Raw genomic sequence first — 17426 nt, 5'->3', positions numbered from 1 at the left:
GGCAAAAGCATGGATCCTCCCGGCGGGATGTCACTCTCCTGTGATTCGGGAGTCCATAATTCCAGAGCCCTAAGGTCATCTCTATAAGCCCCCACTGTAGGGAGTGCCCAAGCAAGAGGAACAGACATGGCTTCTGACCTGAGAGAAATACACTCACGTGCATGAGCGAGGCTGAGGGCCCAGAGCCGCAGGTAGGAGGCGGTGTTGGAGATGCAGCCCAGGCAGTACTCGATGGTGTGGATGGCCTGGTGCACCATGGTGTCCCCAAAATCAAACTGTCAGGGGAGGAAACCAGACGGCAGAAATGAGGCGGGGAGGGGAGCGTGCAGGGGTCTGAGTGCTGGCATGAATGGTTACCTGGGCCCAAAGCCCCTGGTGCTGAATTCCTGGTGGGGACACTTCAGTGGGGCCACCCCTGGAAATCCTGCCTGGCTGGGCCCGTAGCCGGGCCCCACCCTGTCCCTCAAAACACTACACTGTAATGAACTAAATCTTAATGAGACTCTTCTCAACACATCTGCTTTTTCTCCCCACTAGGCTGTCAGCTCCAGAGTGGGGTGCACGTTGGGGTAAGAGCTGTCTGGCAGCTCCGTTCTGGCTTGACTTCCACCTTGTGGAGCCTGAGAGCAAAGCACCCTGCTCTCAAAGAGCCAGGAGGGCAGGAAGGGCTCTTCCCTGAGATGCATGTCAGGTGACAGGCCACCAGGCTGCAAACTGCCTGGAGGAGACTAAACCTCCGCAGCCCCTTATCTTCCCAACATGTGGGCAGCAGGGTCACTCCCTTCTACTTTAGACACTTCTGAAAAGATCACACAGGGACATTTTGGCAAAGTTTTACAAATTCCTACTCGGGCAGGTGATGAAGGTTTTCCTCACGCTCCCTTTCTTCTGGTTTTCCTTTCAACATCAAAGATTATTTCCAGCATAAGCAGGAGGGGCTGTGGGGAGCTTCCCGTTAGGCCTGCTCAGGGTCCAGCCCTAGGTGTGCTTCCAAGCCTCACTCTCCCACGTGGTGCCACAGCCACTGAAGGCCAGGAGGCAGGCAGCCCCTCCCGACAGGGCCCAGACCAGACCCAGTGAGCAGAGGGCCGCTGCCCAAATCTGCCTTCCAAGCCTGCCTTGCCTGCAGGTCAGAGTCTGTTTTTCACCAGTTTCTTTCCAGATTCACATGACCCCCAAAAGATACCAGAAAGAACTACCTTTAGAAACGGCATGAGGGCAGAAGAGGAGGGCTGGGCTGGCTGGTGAAGCGCTAACAGCCCAGGCCTCACGAGTATGGCCAGTGGTGAGGGGGGCCAGCTCCAATTCGCCATCTCTGGCAATCGCCTCATTTTCCCTCACCCTTATCTATACCGAGAGTATTTCTGGGCTTTTCTTCTGAAATAGGCTCTTGCAAAGTCTTCTAGTTACCCTGAAAACTAGGGTAACCATAGTTACTCCAATCGTGACAATGTTGTTAAGAGCTTTTTGCCACCGCTGCTGGCTGTCGCCCCACAGTCCATGCTCCAAGGAAGGACAGGGTCCCCATCTCCACGGAGTGCAAGGCTTTACTAAGAGCTCTGTGAAAGCAGTGATTCACTCCCAACTTCCTACTTTGTAACCTTGGGCAAGTTTTCATACCTGTATACTGAGGGGTGGGGCGGGGGAGATAGTAAGTGGGGTGAGAATTAAGTAAGGAACTAGCCAAGCAGTTGGGAGTCTGTCACTGCCCATGTGAGTCAGCTACGACTGACTCGGAGCCACCGCAGACGCCCTGTCTGATTCTCTACCCGCCTCCTAGCCGCCCCGCCATGCCTGTTGCTCACCTGCTGCACCCTCCCAGCTCCACACGCCTCCCAGGCTCGCTCCCCTTAGCTCCCCGGCGCAAGGTCTAACAGACACCTTGTGACTGTGCCTCTGCAGCGTCTGTCACCACTGCCTTGCCCTCCTCCTCTCCTTGACACGCTCGCTTCCTCTTGGTTTTTCTCTCCTGTAGCACTGCCACTCAGGCCTTCAGTGGCCACCCCGGGCGGAGCTCCCAATGGGCACCTCTACTTCCATGCTGCGGATTTCCAACCAGCTGTCCACATCTCCTGCCACACCGCAGGTGCTTCAAACTCCACACCACCCAAACTGAACTCACTGACTGCTCTCCTCTGACCCTCCAGACCTGCTTCTACTCCGCATCCCATCTCTAACTGGGGGTCCTAACTGGAGCCCCAGGCATCTGAACCTGGAAGTCGAGCTTGACTTCTCACTCACTCCCACTGCCTGCGTTCGCGAAGGCCCGAGGCCTGCAGCTTTTCCTTCCTCCATCTCCTATTGCTCCCTTCCTTCCCAACTCCCACTGCCAATGCCTGACTTCCCTCCAGGCCTCCCGGGTCTTTCCTGACCCTCTCAGGCTGTGCCCCTCCCCCACCCAATACACCCTCCACCCTTCTCCCCTGGGGTACTCAGCAATGGTACACACTGGGTTACTTGCAGCTTCACTGCCCCGTGATGCTCCTTCTTGCCTAATACTCTACTAGGGCTGCTGTCTGCCAACCTCTAGTCTTACTTCTCACCAGTCCCTCTACTCCTGACTGCGCTCCAGCAAGTTGAAAACTTGTTTATCCCCAAAATGTGTCTTTATGGTAACTACATACTATGGGTCTGCATTCCCTCTGGCCCTTCCTCCACAGAGGACTCTGGCTTGGCTAGGCTAACCTCAGCAATAATGCCTTTGGGGAATCCTTTCTAGGGGTCCTCTTCCACACCCCGACCCGTGTTCTGTCAGGTGCCCTCTTCCTGTGCTCCCACAGCAGCCTGGGCACACCTTGATCACAGCATCTGTCACCCAGACTCTCCTCAATTAGTCTGGGAGTTCCTTGAAGGCAAGGACTTGTTTTTTTTCTTCTCTCAGTTCCTGCAGCGCTAAACAGAGTGCTTGGCACATGGAGGGTGAATGAATGAATGGGTTGGATGAATGTTGTCTGGTGAGATGACACAGTAGGGAGAGGTCCCACTGACCCTTGCTGAATGGTTACAGCCTTCAAAGATTTCCCAGACAACTGAGGGGCTGGGCTCTGGTTTGCAGCTGGACAGAGCGCCCCCAGAGAGAGGGTCTGCTGCCTCTACCTGTGACGTATTTAGATCTCTGAGACAGTTATCTGAATGTCCTCACTACTTATGATGCTATGGGAAACAATCTGAGGGAGTCAGGGGTGGGGCCAGAGACTGGGAAGGCTGAATTCCAGCCTATCTTGTTTGCATGTCCACTCCCTGGGGACAGGGCCGCATATAAGAACTGAGCTGGAGGCACTGGTGCTGGAGGCAGCCTTACTGGGAGAGGGCTGGGCTCCTCTCTGACACGGATGCACTCCCACCTGGCCATGCACAGAGGAGTGGTCCGGAGAAACAGAAACTCCCAGATACCATCTAAGGAGCCTCTCCAGCCTTCAGGAAGACCGAGCACTGTCTGCTGTCACACAGAATAGCAAAGCCTTTCCCATTCCCATCCCACTGCCCACTTAGAGAGCACCAGGAAGCCAGAAAAGGGAAAGGGTCACAGGTCTGGGTATTTCAGAGAGAAATTTGGGGAAAAGATGCAAACAGTGCAGCGATGCCTATTAAAAACCCAATTCAAAATGTGTACACTGCTAAGCGAATTAGGGCCGAGCTAGAAGGCCTTCTAGTTTGGCTGTGGCCTGAACATTTAGCCAACTTTCTTTCTACTGTTACTCTCTATGTGTGGCTGGGATAATATGAACTCCTTGCATGCAGATGGACTGTTTTTTTCTGGAATGCATCCTAGAGGCAAAGCCTCCTTTTGAAAGCTGTCTGTCTTCCAACTGGGTCACGTGGAGGTAAAGGTGACCCCCAGCAAAGGTCCAGCATTCTCACTCCAAGCATCATCAAGCCGATGAGGGCAGCAGGAAGAGGTGGGCGGCATCTCAGGGAGGAAGGGTGAGCTTTCCCATAAGCACTCAGAGGAGCAAGGAGGAAATGGTTACCCCCAGGGCAGAGCGACTATACATAGCATCACAGAGAGGAAGGCAGAGGCCAACAGGGTTTAACTCCCAAGGGGAGTCACTTCAAGAATGCCAGTGCAGACATTACTTGCAGCTCCTTGTAAAGCCATTCTCAAGGCATTAGATCAGCAAAGTCAATGAAACAGAGACAGAGGTGACTGACATGAGATGCAGTTAATGGAGATGAGCTTTTTCATAACACAGATTCACAGACTGGTTAGAGATGGCCAGTGAGATGCAGGGTACACGGGTGTCATGTGGGGCCCCAGGATGCGGCAGGGACAGCAGAGTGATGACAAGGATGGGAAGAGAAGCCCCAGATAAACATGAAGCCAAAGCCAGCTGGTTTCTTACCACTTCGTCCTCGGTAGGCTTGAAAACACAAATTTACACTTAGTGGGAAGCCACACCACACACAAGGTCACGAGTCATAAGCACCAGGCTACTCATTGCTTCTTGTGGGGGTGGGGGACTGTGAATGTTAAATGTTCTAACATGTTAGAGACAGGCCTCCTCAGCACAAATGGAAAGCAAAATCAGCAGTGCTTGGAGTGCTGGTACTTATTTTGAAAAGGCATCCCAAGCCTTGCCATTTCTCTTTTAAAAAAAGTCAAACACAGTAGACGCGGTCAGTCATACTGCACAGTTCAGTCCCCTGGGTCTCCAATTCCTATTCTTTATGCTTTAAAAAGAATATAGTGGATAGATGAGATTCAAAGTTCAGCTCAGAGGCTTTGTGGTACAAATGGTCAGGCAAGGAAACTGATTTAAAAAAAACTGAGCTTGGAGGTGGTGGTTTAAGGAAAAGTCTAGCATGTTCAGACTTCACCCTCCCTTTAAAAAGTAGGCAAGTAACCCCTTTAAAAGGCTCAAGGAACATGTCTGCCACAAGAGCACATTAGTGGAACAGGACTTCAAAAACCCAGTGATTGAAGTTCACACGGGAACCAGTCTGAGAAGGGGCAAGGGACGAAGGGGCCACCAAAAGTGGCCGGGTTTCTGCTGTCAGAGCTGGGGCACTGGGGCTGGCTCTGCCTCAGTCTGAGGAGAGTGGTCAGTAACTGATTCACGCACAGGGTTACTGCAGGCCCCGCGGAACTCAAGAAGCCGGACAACAGAACAAAATGCTACAAGCTCAGCAGGCAAAACCTGGAGTTTAGAGCAGGGGCCACTGGAAAACAGCTGAGGGGCCCTAAGAGGTCCAGAAGGCAGGCGGATGCTCAGTGTTAGTATTTTCATCTTTCAAGGAGCAGACAGGAGTGAGGCCACTGAGGGACACAAGACTAGGGCTGACCCGATGGGAGGAGAGGAAGCCCACACCACTGATCTTACCTCCTCCGCGTCCTCTGAATGGGTGGAGAGCTGGTCATGCTGAATAATCTCAGCATCCTCCTCTGTCGGTCCGTTGCCCACCCTGATCCCACCAAAGTTGAGAGTTCCCTACACAGATGAACAGAAAGAGTAGAATTTGCCTGGGCTTTAATGTGACATTCTGTGATGCGGGGAAGGGCGACGGTTAGTACATACAAACCTCAGAAAAGCATATATTCTAACAACAAAAACAAAACCCGCTGATGGAACAGCTAAGTAAAATCAAGCCACTGCTCCCACCCCAACCACCTCTGCCCAGGCCCAGCCTGAACTACATGTACCACCTCAGTCTGATCAGAGGCAACAAGCAGTTTCTGCTGCACCAAGAGACACCAACCTCGCCTCGGCCAATGCCAACTGAGAATCCTGCTTGCATGCAAACTTAGTAGGAACAGACTCTCCTAACAAGCGTGACTCTATCTGTAAAGGCTTCAATGACCTAACTTTTTGTGAAACTAAAGATTACACTTTCTAAGAGGGAGGGGAGTCAGATGACATGGTGATTGCAACCTGGTCGGCTAAGATTTCAACAGGAGCCTGACAGTTTCACCAACCTCTCCCCCAAATGTACTGGGTCCTTGCCCAGGAACAAAGGACTTTCTAGGTCACACAGAACAGGGGAAAAAAAGCTTAATGTACATTAGCTTGCAGCTAGAGAATACTGAATTAGGCTCCTGTCCTTCAGGGGAGGACTCTGAGTGCTAACACAACTTTTTCACAGGCATGTGGGCAGATGCTGACTAGGTGCCTGCTGCCTCTCACTCCACAGGCATGTTGAGCAGGGTCCCCAGGACCAGAATTTCTAAGTCAGCCTGATCTGGAAAAGTTTGGGTTTTTTGAGGCAAGGGGATTCTTTGGGTACAAAAACCAGGCAGAACTGGGGTTAAGTGTGGCAGGTACCAATTAGTGCTAACCTGCCACTAGAGTGAAAAGGAACCAAGGAAAGAGCTCTGAGACCTACTTCACGTGGCTGCCACCCAGGGAGCCAAACAAGGCAAGAGTTCAGACGGCTTTCCTGGAAAATGGCCTCCAAGCAGCACCACCACCAATATGCAAGCGCTTTGGGACAGCCACCTCAAGGTCCCCACTCGTCATTTCACCTCTGGTGTGCATCTCTGACCACAGCATACGACCACCGACCCTCCAGGTTTGGGCAGATTCTCTCTTTTCTTCTAGTAATGGTTCTCACGTGCTCGTCAGAGAACCGGTTGTATCAGAATCACCTTGAAAGCTGCATTTCATTAAATAGATAGTCTCGAATATCACCTCTAGAAATGGTAAATTTAATAGGTCTAGGGTGGGGCCTAGAAAATCTGTATCTTAAAAAATATTTCCCCGAGGACAAACTGTATGATCGTTTTGATTGTCTACCAAAACTGAAAAGGTGTGCCCCCTAAAATGCATGCACCCTTTGAGACAGTAAGCCCACTGCTAGGAACACCTATGCCTGTGAAGTTTTATCAGGATACAAGGACAAGGATGTTGTATTATTTGGAACAGCAAAGAATTGGGAGCAACCACCAGAGCCATCTATAAGGGGATGGTGACATAACTTTAGCACATCCAACAGACAGTCCTATGGACTGCTGGGCAACTCTAAGGGTACTGTGATGAAACAATAAGTCAAGGGGCAGAAGAGTGCTACAATTTAAAACCCAACTGCTAAAGTGTTTTAAATATATATACCTGTACATACGTATATACGTATTTCTATCAATAGATGGCAGACAGATGCTGATATTAGCAGAAAAAAACTGAAAGGCAAAATTCCCCACTTGCTAACAACAGCCTGGAGGAGGAGGTGGGGGAAGCTTCACTGTCAGCACTGTTTGCAGCCCTAACCAAGGGCACCTATTGCTCTTAGTTTTTCGTGTCAGAAGGGGGTGACACATACTGCCATGAGGGGTCATGGCATTATGGGCAATCTCTCTGTCTTCCTCCACTTCTCTGTTCTGTTCTAACACCTAGGAAACAAGTTCAAAGTTCATCAGGTGATTCTGATGTGTAATCAGATCTGGGAACTGCCTCGGGCACCTCCAGGTTGTGTAACTATTACACTTGATGACCCCCGAGAGGCGGACTGAACTTGTAACACAAGTGCACACTCTGCAGCACCTTCTGCACCACACTGGTGACAGGACAGGACTCCTGAGCATCCTGGGGTGGGTCCTTGGGTGCCTGGGTTGCGGAAGCAGGCTTTAGGACCTAAAGCATAAAGTCGTTTCTGAAGTTTTCCCCAACCAGCAGATGAAGTGAGGGGCAGCCAGGTTAAACCTCCCAGCCAGACAGAATAGGTGTCCCTTCAGAATAGAGGAAGTGTGAGTTACAGGAAGGGAGATGAGACACACACATCAGCAGGAAGAAGAAAAGAAAAAATTAAAACTATGATACACTGCTTACAGACAACCAAGAGGACAGGGGACAGAACAAAACCAGATCTGTGTTCGTATCCTCAGCTCTTGGGGTCAAGAATCCAGGGCCCTCCTAATGGAGTGATCATCCTGATGCAGTCAGGCTGCTCTCCAGAAACAGATGTTTGGCTAAAGAACCAGTGGGCTAAGGAGTCCTTCCGAAGGAGCAGGTTTCCCGACTGGAGACTTTTAACTTGGACAGTATCACAGAAGAGGATGCTAGATTTAAAAGCATCGAGACTGACGCAGCAGAAGCACACTTTAAACTAAGACTAGAAGAAAGAACAGCACACGGGAAGAATGCCAGTACATGGACAGTAGGTGCTTTAGGGTATTTTTTTCCCCTCTATAAAAGAGAGTAAGTCCCCATTTGAAAACAATTGTAAGCAGCCACATTTAAATATCTTCTGATTCAAGATATCAGCCTTTTTAGACTAGTTCTAGAAGAATAATTAGTTTTTGGAGTTAAAAGGATCAGGAACACCTAATGAAGTAAACAGTCACCATCTAAATATTTCATTTATTTAAAAGAGTATGATGCCACTAGAATACAATAGAACATGAAGAACCGCTACCGGTGAGATTTCAAAAATATTACAGATTCATTATTACCTAGAATAGATTGGGCTAATTTGGTATTAGTGCATTTTAAGATTTTGGTTAAGAGCTGTTTTGAGGACAAATAATGAAATGCTTAAGGTTCAGAGGCTGTCACTGAATCTTGAGTTAGCACTGGAAGAAGGAAAGACTGAAACAGAAGATGACTTTGTTATTACACCAAGTGGAAAGTACATGAGACACATGGCAGGGATGAGGTCCCAATGAACAGCTGAGGATGTGAGGGCTTCCGAATCTCTCACAGAAAAGGAGACATGTACAAGCCTCCACTGGAAAGAGAGTAAGTCACAGCTCACGTGGACCAAATGTCCAACCATCACTTTGAAGTAGATCTTGAAAGTGGAGGGAAGAATCACAGGGATATTCTCAATCCATGATGGAAAAAATCATCCAACACAGGGTCACAAAACACACACATGACAACGGATGAGTCCAAGAGCTGCCCTCTTGGATTAAGATGATGGGCTTGGAGAGGGTATGACAAACGCCCTGCGTTCACAGACATGACTGTACTCACACACTGAATGGAAACTTAGTGGTCAAGATGACACTAGAATCTGTTCCTAAGAGGTGGAGGTTTTTTCTGTCATCGTCTCAGTGAGTAACAAGGACAAAATTCCCAAGAGCACACGTGGCCCATGCTCTCAACACACTTAGAAAGAATTCTGCTGCACTGTTTGCCACCTCTTTAAACAATGTGTGACGGTTCATCGGTTTTAATTCACTCACTGTTGCAGCCGCTGCTGCCTCTAGTCCCTGTTGGCTCGGGGTTGGGCTGACTGGGGCCTCCACAGGTTGCCCTTCCTGATAGTGAATGGGAGAAAAGAGGAAGGGAGAAGGAAACAAGAGAGGGAGGGAGTGAAAGGGGAGACGAATGGAGGGCACATGGAAGGATGGAGATGGTCAGAAAAGGGAGAAGGACGGTCTGGTAACTCAGCTGCTCTCCAACAGGAGTAACAATCTAACAGCCGTATGAGAGTCATGCAATATGATCTTTTAGGCTTTACCAGGCAGTGTAATAAGTAAGCATTACTGCAGTGCCAGAAACGGGATATTTGGCAACTTAAGTGTGTGTGTGTGTGTGTAATTCAGATGCACACATACATAAAGTAAGCACAAGTATGTATGCTGCTTTTTTAAAAAGAAAAAACATCGATGTGCTTTAAACCAAATCCTTCCCTACACCGGATGTTTTGGCTGGTGAAAGTATCATGGTCTCATTTTAAAAGAAAATGTCTTGGTGTCAGCCCTGTGGTTGCCCAGGCAAACCACATGAGTGGGTTCGTCGTCTGCAGCCCCGGCAGCCTTGCTTCGGCTATTGCTGCAGCGAGACGGGCCCAGACCTGGATTCTGCTGAGCACAGCATAAGCAAAGCTCCATCAGGAAAGGTGAAAACTATGACTTGTTCTTGCCACCTGGGCTACTCAAAGCTGAGTATCTGGCTGTCTGAACAGCAATTACATGTTTGTTTTTTTCTTTTCAGCTGGTCCAGGGCTCATGTTGGGATACAACACAAGTGCATTTTAAGAGAATACAGGTTATGCACAACTCATTACATCCAATGAGGAACTGCACCGATTTAAAAAAAAAAAAAATCTGGTAACTTTCAGCAACAGAAATATACCCACCAAATGCTTCCTCCTCAAATACTGACGGCGAAGGACCAGTGGTTTAAACAGTAGCATCCAAGGGACACACAGCAGTGCAACCACTACCAGGAAACACTGAATTCCTTTCTGCAAAGTAAGGAGGAAAATGCACATTGTATTAGTCAAACGTGCAGTTTCCAACTCTAGCACAGATTTCCCCTAAAATAGTTCTTTCTTACTGATCTAAGAATAAAAAACATAATCAGTTTCTCAAAATAACTAGATGTTGCAGCAAAGCCCAGGCTTGTCCCATAGGATGGGAGTTATAAATTCCACTCTGCCTGGATACAGAAAATTACAGTCGACTCTCCCAAAGAATGAGACTGGGTTGAATTTAGATCTGAATGTGTGGACCAAAAAGGAGTTTTAAAGGCTTTTTTCAGGTCACAGAAACACCTGGCTTCCTGACCTAGGCTAACAACCTGAGAAAAGTCCACCTCTAGATTGACGTACCTGTCCAGAATACAGCATTGAATTACCAGAGTCCCCGTAGGAAAAGAGGAACATATTTATGAAATGGATCAGAAGGCTTGGTGCTTTCTCCGATGTCTTAGCATTATAGGCCGTCCACTTGTAAAAAATAAGGATAACCAAGTAACCAAACAAAGAGGTCATGAAGATTATTTCCGGAATAAATCCAAAGTAGATATTCAGGGGCTTCTTGAAGTAGCTAAAAAGTAAGACAGAAAAAAACGTTAACAGTGAACAGACCCAGGGTCACCTCATACCAAGTGGACTGCTCTCCCTAGACGTTCTACCTAACTTTCCATCAATTCTCTGTTTAAGAATTGAACACTTTAAGAAGCAACAGCCAGAAGCACTAGAGGCAACAGAGACAGGCAGGATCAACAATGACTTCCAAACTTCTGAGCCTTGAACAGCTCCAATACCATCCCCGTCAATCTCTCGTGAGAAAGGGATGGGAAAATCAAGTACCTTCTGAGACTACAATTCACAAGTTTATGTGAGTTACACATCATGGGAAAAAACATAACTTCCATTTTGATGAAAATTACACAAGGTGTTTTTTTTTTTAACCAAGATCTTGAGAACGACTGAATGTTGTCTGCTCGGGGGCTCAGTCATGTCCGACTTTTTACAGCCACATGGACTGTGGCCTGCCAGGCTCCTCTGTCCATAGGATTTTCCAGGCAAGAATACTGGAGTGGGGTGCCATTTCCTACTTTAGAGGATCTTCCTGACCCAGGGATCAAGCCCATGTCTCTTGTGTCTTCTGCGCTGGCAGGCAGATTCTTTACCACTAGCGCCACCTGGGAAACTCATACATTGTTAAGGGACTAATATTAATAAGCAAGCTTCATTTGAAGAAGCGAGATTTTTTTTAAAGGCACTTCTTCAATACAGAACAGTGCTCTGAGTTATTATTTCCTCCTAAAGGTGTTATGACTTCATCAGGCAAAAGCACTGTCTGAACTGTGTGAATTCTTAGGACAAAACAGAGCAACTCACGTGTGGTTGAAAAGACTCAGGCTGACTCCAAACAACATGTGGATGATACCAAGGATGACAGACATCTTCATCTTAAACGAGTTGAGGAAGGTCAGTTTATTGGTAGCAATGTTCCAAATCTATCATAGCCCAAGAAGACAGAAGGCATTACAAATAGTTCTCAAATGGAAAAATATTTCCCTACTGTAGAAAAAGTTTTTTTTTAATTGTAGAAATTCTAAACATACACACAAGCAGGGAGAATAACATAACACTCCTATGTACCTATGGCCCAGCTGCAATGATTAATTATTGACTTCTCGTCAGTCTTGCTTCATCATTAATTACCTCACCTATGCCCCACCTCCATATTATTTTGAAGCAAAATCCAGATATCATATCCTTTTACCTGCACATATTACATTTCAGCATGGATCTCTAAAAGGTAAGAGCTCATTTTTAAAACATGACCACAAAGGACTCTTCTGGTGGTCCAGTGGCTAAGACTCTGTGCTCCCAAGGCAGGAAGGCCTGGGTTCAATCCCTGGTCAGAGAGCCAGATCCTGCCTGCTGCAACTAAAGATCCTCAATGCCACAACTAAAAGAACCTGCTTGCTGCAACAAGATTGAAGACCCCACGTGCTGCAGCTAAGGCCTGGTGCAGTAAAAAAAAAAAAAAAAAATCACCACAGTACTGTCATAACACTCCAAAGCATTAACAATGACTTCTGTAATACCATGGAATCATTAATATTCAAATTTTCCTGATTGCATCCATATTTTTTAAAATAATTCATTTATTCAAAGTAGAGTCCAATTAGTCACTGTATCACGCGACTGCTGATACAGTTTTTAAGTCTCTATAGCTTCTCCCTGGAGCTCTTTTTTATTCATTACAAAATATTTGTTGAAGAAATTGGGGACATTTATCTTGTAGATGCTGGCTGAAACCCAGTGGTGCTGTCCTTCCATTATTTTTAAATATTAATTGCCTTCAGTTTTGTCGCTTAAGACCTGGACGCCTGTCAAATTTTCCTGACAGTTCTGTCTCCACTTTGGCCATCAGAGTATGTTTCCTAAGTAATGACTCTGAGGCAGCCATGTCCCTGTGCCAAAACCTCCAAGAATCCCCCTGTCACCTCTGAGACCAAAAGCAAACTCTGTAACCTGTTAGGCCAGATCATCCACCATCTAGCCCAGTATCTTTTTTTCTGAACTAGCCTCTTCATGAAGAGTTCATCCTCAGTGACCTCTAACCTGAAAACTTCTGGCTGGTTCTCTCTGCAGCCCCAGTCTGGCCTGAGGTTCTGCAACTCCAACTGCCTGATGGACATTTATACCCGGATGACCCACAGGCACTTTAAACTCAGTACCTACCCAGTAAGCATCAAATGTCTGCAACAACAGCAAAACCTCTGTAACTACAGAACACTACAGAAATGTGAGACAGTATTATTATCAGATTCCAGCTGTTTGAGGGCAGGAGCTATGTCTTAGAATGATGTGTTTCACCAGCAGCTGCTACGCCTTATAGACAATAGGGATTCAGTAAACATCTGTTAAATGCACATATGAAATGTTATGAAATATCTCCAAGTATCAGTTTCCTTATCTGTATAGCACAGACAGCAGTCTCTACCCGACAGAACTGTTTGGAGATAAATAAGCTATGCTGAGGGTTCAGTACAGTACCTGGTCCATAGTAAGCACTTCAGTAACATTAGCTTCTATAAAAATTAAAATAATTAACTTTTTATCTCCCTAACTCTATGCTTTTGCACATACTTCTCTTAATCTCTAACAATCTGCAATATTTTTCAAAGGCCAGATTCATTCCTTTATTTTTTTAATAAGAAACCTCAATCTTTCTGGCAATGATCTGCTTTTCCTCTGGAATTCTGTAATCCTTACAATCTAATGCTTAAATTCCTCCCTACCTCCTCTGTTTAAGCACATAACACAAAAGATTTGATCCTACTTTACTTGCTTACACATTTGAAAAAAATAGAACTCTGGGACAAGTTTTTTAAGTATGTAAATATAAGAATGGTAATCTAAAATCCATAAAGAGCTATTTTTGCTTTATTAAAACATCTGCTAAAAATAAAAATGAAACTAAGTTAAACAGAAATAAACTGGGAAGGAGTCTTGAAAAAAATCAATCTTCCCAGAGTTAGTATTATTAGCCATCTCTAAAGTAAGTCATGTAGGAAAAATAACATGGCTCCCCAAGGCATCTGGGTCTCTTATGGCTTTAAAGTACTCTGGACAGATACACTGAAGTTTTCTAAAAATATGTTACCTAAAACTCTAAAAAAAACTATTTATCTTCAATTTCATTCTTTCACTTCTGGGTTTCAGTTAAAACTTGGTGTTAGAGACTTCCCTGGCAGTGCAGTGGTTAAGACTCTGCACTTCCAATGCAGGGGGTGCAGGCACAATCCTTTGTTGGGGAACCAAAATTCCAAAAGCCATGTGGCATGGCCAATTAAAAAAACAACTTCATGTCAGACACATAGAAAAGAAGTGCTCTTACTGGATCGATGCCAAAAGGATATGGTCCACCAAAAACTCCAGTGACGGCTGGGTTCAGCTGGAGGACAGGGTTCCCCCGAAGTGTCTCTTCCCTACCATGTTAGGAGAAAACCACCATTTATTTTTTTATCAAGAGAGGGAATCACTGGGATCCAGAAACTGATCCCCAGAGAAACTACTATAAGCTACCTTGTCTTTTCAATAACAGAGAAGGGATTAGTATTAGAGAGTGAGAAGGGATCATAGATAACAAAGAGAAAGATTAAACATACATACAAGACCAGGTAGGGAAATTGGGAGACCTGCTTTTAACTTACAAAAAGAATCAATGCACCTAATTTACAGTTTCAGTTCCTTGATACTACCGAACAAATCACAAAGCATTTCCCAGGCCGGAGCATAGATAAGAGGAGACACTACACTCTTTTGGAACAGAAACAGTGTCAAACACTTCTTAAAGAAGTGCTGGTTTACCACGTATCTGGAAATCCAGAGCTGGACATGAAAGGAATAAGCTTTGACTTTCAGCTTCTTGGCAACTTACGTCCAGTTGTATATATCGAACATCGGCCGTACGCTCCAGGATGACCCAAAGATATTAAGAGACTTGGAAAAGCAGTCATTATAGATGAGGCCAGTGTAGATGGAGAACACGCCCATCAACAGAATGATGTACCGGCCGCTGAATACAGTGCTGAACATCTGGGAGCCAGAAGAAAGAGGCCAATGAAACATAATCCCTGCAGCTCAAGTTGTGACACTGTCATTCAGAATATACTAGCCCCTTCTTCTCTCGCCACTTTTACCCCATTCTGGGTCAGAGAGCTTGACGTAAAGACCAAAATACAACGCTAACAAGAAATGTACTTTCACAGCACATGGCCTCTTTAGCATTAAAATGAACATAGCTCCTCTAGTCTCTAAAATTTCTCTTATGGATCAAAGACTTCCAGATCATAATTTTCATAATGGATGCTTGAGAAATTATCAAGTTCCAGACCAATGCAGATGTAACCTAGACATTAGTTCATTCTTGAATTAACTAGTGTTAACTGTGTGGTTACCAGTGGGGCGAGCCAAGGGGAGAGGGACAGATAGAGGCAGATGACTCAAGAGGTACAAACCACGATGTATAAAATAAATAAGCTATAAGGATATATCGTACAGCACACAGAATATAGCCAACATTTTATAATAATTATAAGTGGACTGTAATCTATAAAATTTTGGAATCACTATGCTGTACGCCTGAAACTAATGTAAGATTATAAATCAATAATACCTCAACAAATAAGTAAAAAGAAAATATATTTCCAACAATCATGGAGAAAAGACTGAATTATCCCTCTGTATGTACAAAATTATTATAAACCTGTTGCCCCATGGAGAGACAAAAACAGCACGCAGCCAAAGATTACAGGAGGAAAATATTAGAAATATGTCAAGAAAATAATAATACTATCTTATGGTTCAGAGTTTCTATCAAAAACAGACAAAATATCACCTCATTCTCATTCTTCTGGGAGAGGATCCGGCTCTCTCTTAACACCATCCATACAGCGAAAAGGGTCATCAAAATGCCATGGCCAAGGTCACCAAACATCACAGCAAACAGGAAAGGGAAAGTGATGATGGTGTATGGAGCTATCAAGAGACCAAAGAGAGAAAAAGACAAATTCCAGAAAACCGCAGCTCCCAACACATCACATCCCTCTCCATAATCTAAGATCAGTGTAAAAGGGACTCATTCCCAAGCTGCTGGTCAGAGGGACTCCCAGGAAATAATGTCCACAGCAGGATTTGCACAGACTCACAAAGCTACCACCAGCATTTTCAACAAAGAATCACACAGGAAATGAAGATTTTGTCTCTAGACTTGGCACCAGGGGGGTTTGTCTCTTGATTCCTTCTCTCTCACCCCTGGGATGCTGCTCCTGGGACAGGCCAACTTTCCTCCCCTGTGCACTGCAACCAGCTGAATAAAGCCACCAGGTTAAGTGGGAGAACGTTCAGAATCTGAAGCAGAGCAGGTCCTGCGGAAGACTCCCACTGAACATGAATTACCTGACTCTCGATTTCATCACCAGCTCTCTGAACAGAGGAGAAATCTGCCTTGTGCTTAAAATGGTCAACAATTGCTATATTTTCTCAATCTAACCTGGAACCAGGAAGCTATTCTAAAATGTCAATGACCTTGGGAAAACTTTTTACTTAAAGCAGTTCCAGCAAATGGCATGTGAGTGAAAGCCAGGTGCTATATAGCTGTGAGGACAGAGGAACCCCATCTATGGAGCTCATGCCTATAAAATTCCTATAAAATCGCCTGCTAAAGGAGTTCCACCTGGCAATAAACCTCACTCCTTACATCCAGATAGGCACCTCTTCACAGGAATTCTACAAGAGTTGAGGCCTGGACAGCATCTTCAGTTTTGAGCCAATGCAATTGTTCAACTGCATTCAAAGTGAAGCATTAAAAGAAATAACAAACAGAATAAAATCTCCAGAGGGAAAAGATTCAAGCTTTTTTACCTGGATTTATCTCTCGGTAAGTGCCAATTCCATAAGCATCCACTATGTTCTGAAAGCCATACGTGAACTTGTTGGTCTTGTTATAGGTGGGAGGAGTCTGGTTTGTCTGCATCCTGTTCAGAATGGAGGGCACGGTGGAACCACTGTGCTCCTGGGAAACATCAAGCACAGATCAGAATCAGGTCACCCTTCTGATTATGGTGGTGGATTCACAGGCATATATATTTGTCAAAACTCATTGAATAGTACACATAAAATATGTGTATTTTCTTTCAGGTAAATTATATCTCAATCTTTCCAGACTTTGAGCACACTAGAACTAGCTATAAAATTTATGATGACACGTGTAAACAAAGTCTTGGGAAGAATATCCTTACCATGAAACGAAAAAATTAAGTCTAAAATGTATAAACAAAGAAAACGTGGTACTTTCTTCCCTGAAGATATCCTTATCTGTCTACGAGTGTCATTGTTCTCTCCTGCTTTTGTGAAGAAAGCAAAGTTATTTTCTGACTTTTCCCTCTTTACCACCTACTCTTAATTCTCAGTCTAGCAGACCATGCCTGGTCAAAGTGGCTGGCTCATCACCAGATCCAAAGATCTTTTCTCTGACATGCAAGCCCCTGACCCTGGAGAGCTTCCTCTTCTGTTTACCAGCCATGCCTTTCCTGTCTCTGCTGGTTCCTCTTCCCCTGCCTGTAACACTGCAGGCCCTCAAGGTTCTATCATTAACTCCTTATTTTCTTTCTTGGAGGTCTCATTCCCTTCCAACCTCACGTATCCCATTTCTTTCATTTTGCTTTTTTTTGAGTAAAGCAGGCTTTTACTGTTCACAAGGTTATTTGTGAGGTGCAAAAATCTTCCCAAGCATTCTC

General features: G+C 45.6%; 1 protein-coding gene across 6 annotated transcripts in view; it reads right to left on the bottom strand.

Moving 5' to 3' along the window:
- The window catches only part of ATP6V0A1 (ATPase H+ transporting V0 subunit a1), a 58275-nt gene that overhangs the window by 7325 nt on the left and 33524 nt on the right, over positions 1-17426 (bottom strand). For 4 of the 6 annotated variants that reach the window (XM_013972159.2, XM_018065120.1, XM_018065122.1 and 1 more), the window contains exons 11-20: positions 16552-16702; positions 15527-15666; positions 14567-14724; positions 14024-14114; positions 11509-11627; positions 10492-10708; positions 10018-10125; positions 5322-5429; positions 4344-4361; positions 158-275 (exon numbers count right to left, since the gene is read on the bottom strand). In XM_013972159.2, the coding sequence (XP_013827613.1) occupies positions 158-275; positions 4344-4361; positions 5322-5429; positions 10018-10125; positions 10492-10708; positions 11509-11627; positions 14024-14114; positions 14567-14724; positions 15527-15666; positions 16552-16702 (1228 nt within the window). The remainder of the gene's footprint in view (positions 1-157; positions 276-4343; positions 4362-5321; positions 5430-10017; positions 10126-10491; positions 10709-11508; positions 11628-14023; positions 14115-14566; positions 14725-15526; positions 15667-16551; positions 16703-17426) is intronic. The other 2 variants (XM_018065121.1, XM_018065123.1) reach the window with 1 other exon arrangement.

The sequence above is a fragment of the Capra hircus genome, chromosome 19, assembly GCF_001704415.2.
Source record: "Capra hircus breed San Clemente chromosome 19, ASM170441v1, whole genome shotgun sequence".
Taxonomy (NCBI): domain Eukaryota; kingdom Metazoa; phylum Chordata; class Mammalia; order Artiodactyla; family Bovidae; genus Capra; species Capra hircus.
This window is presented reverse-complemented; position numbering and strand designations above follow the sequence as displayed.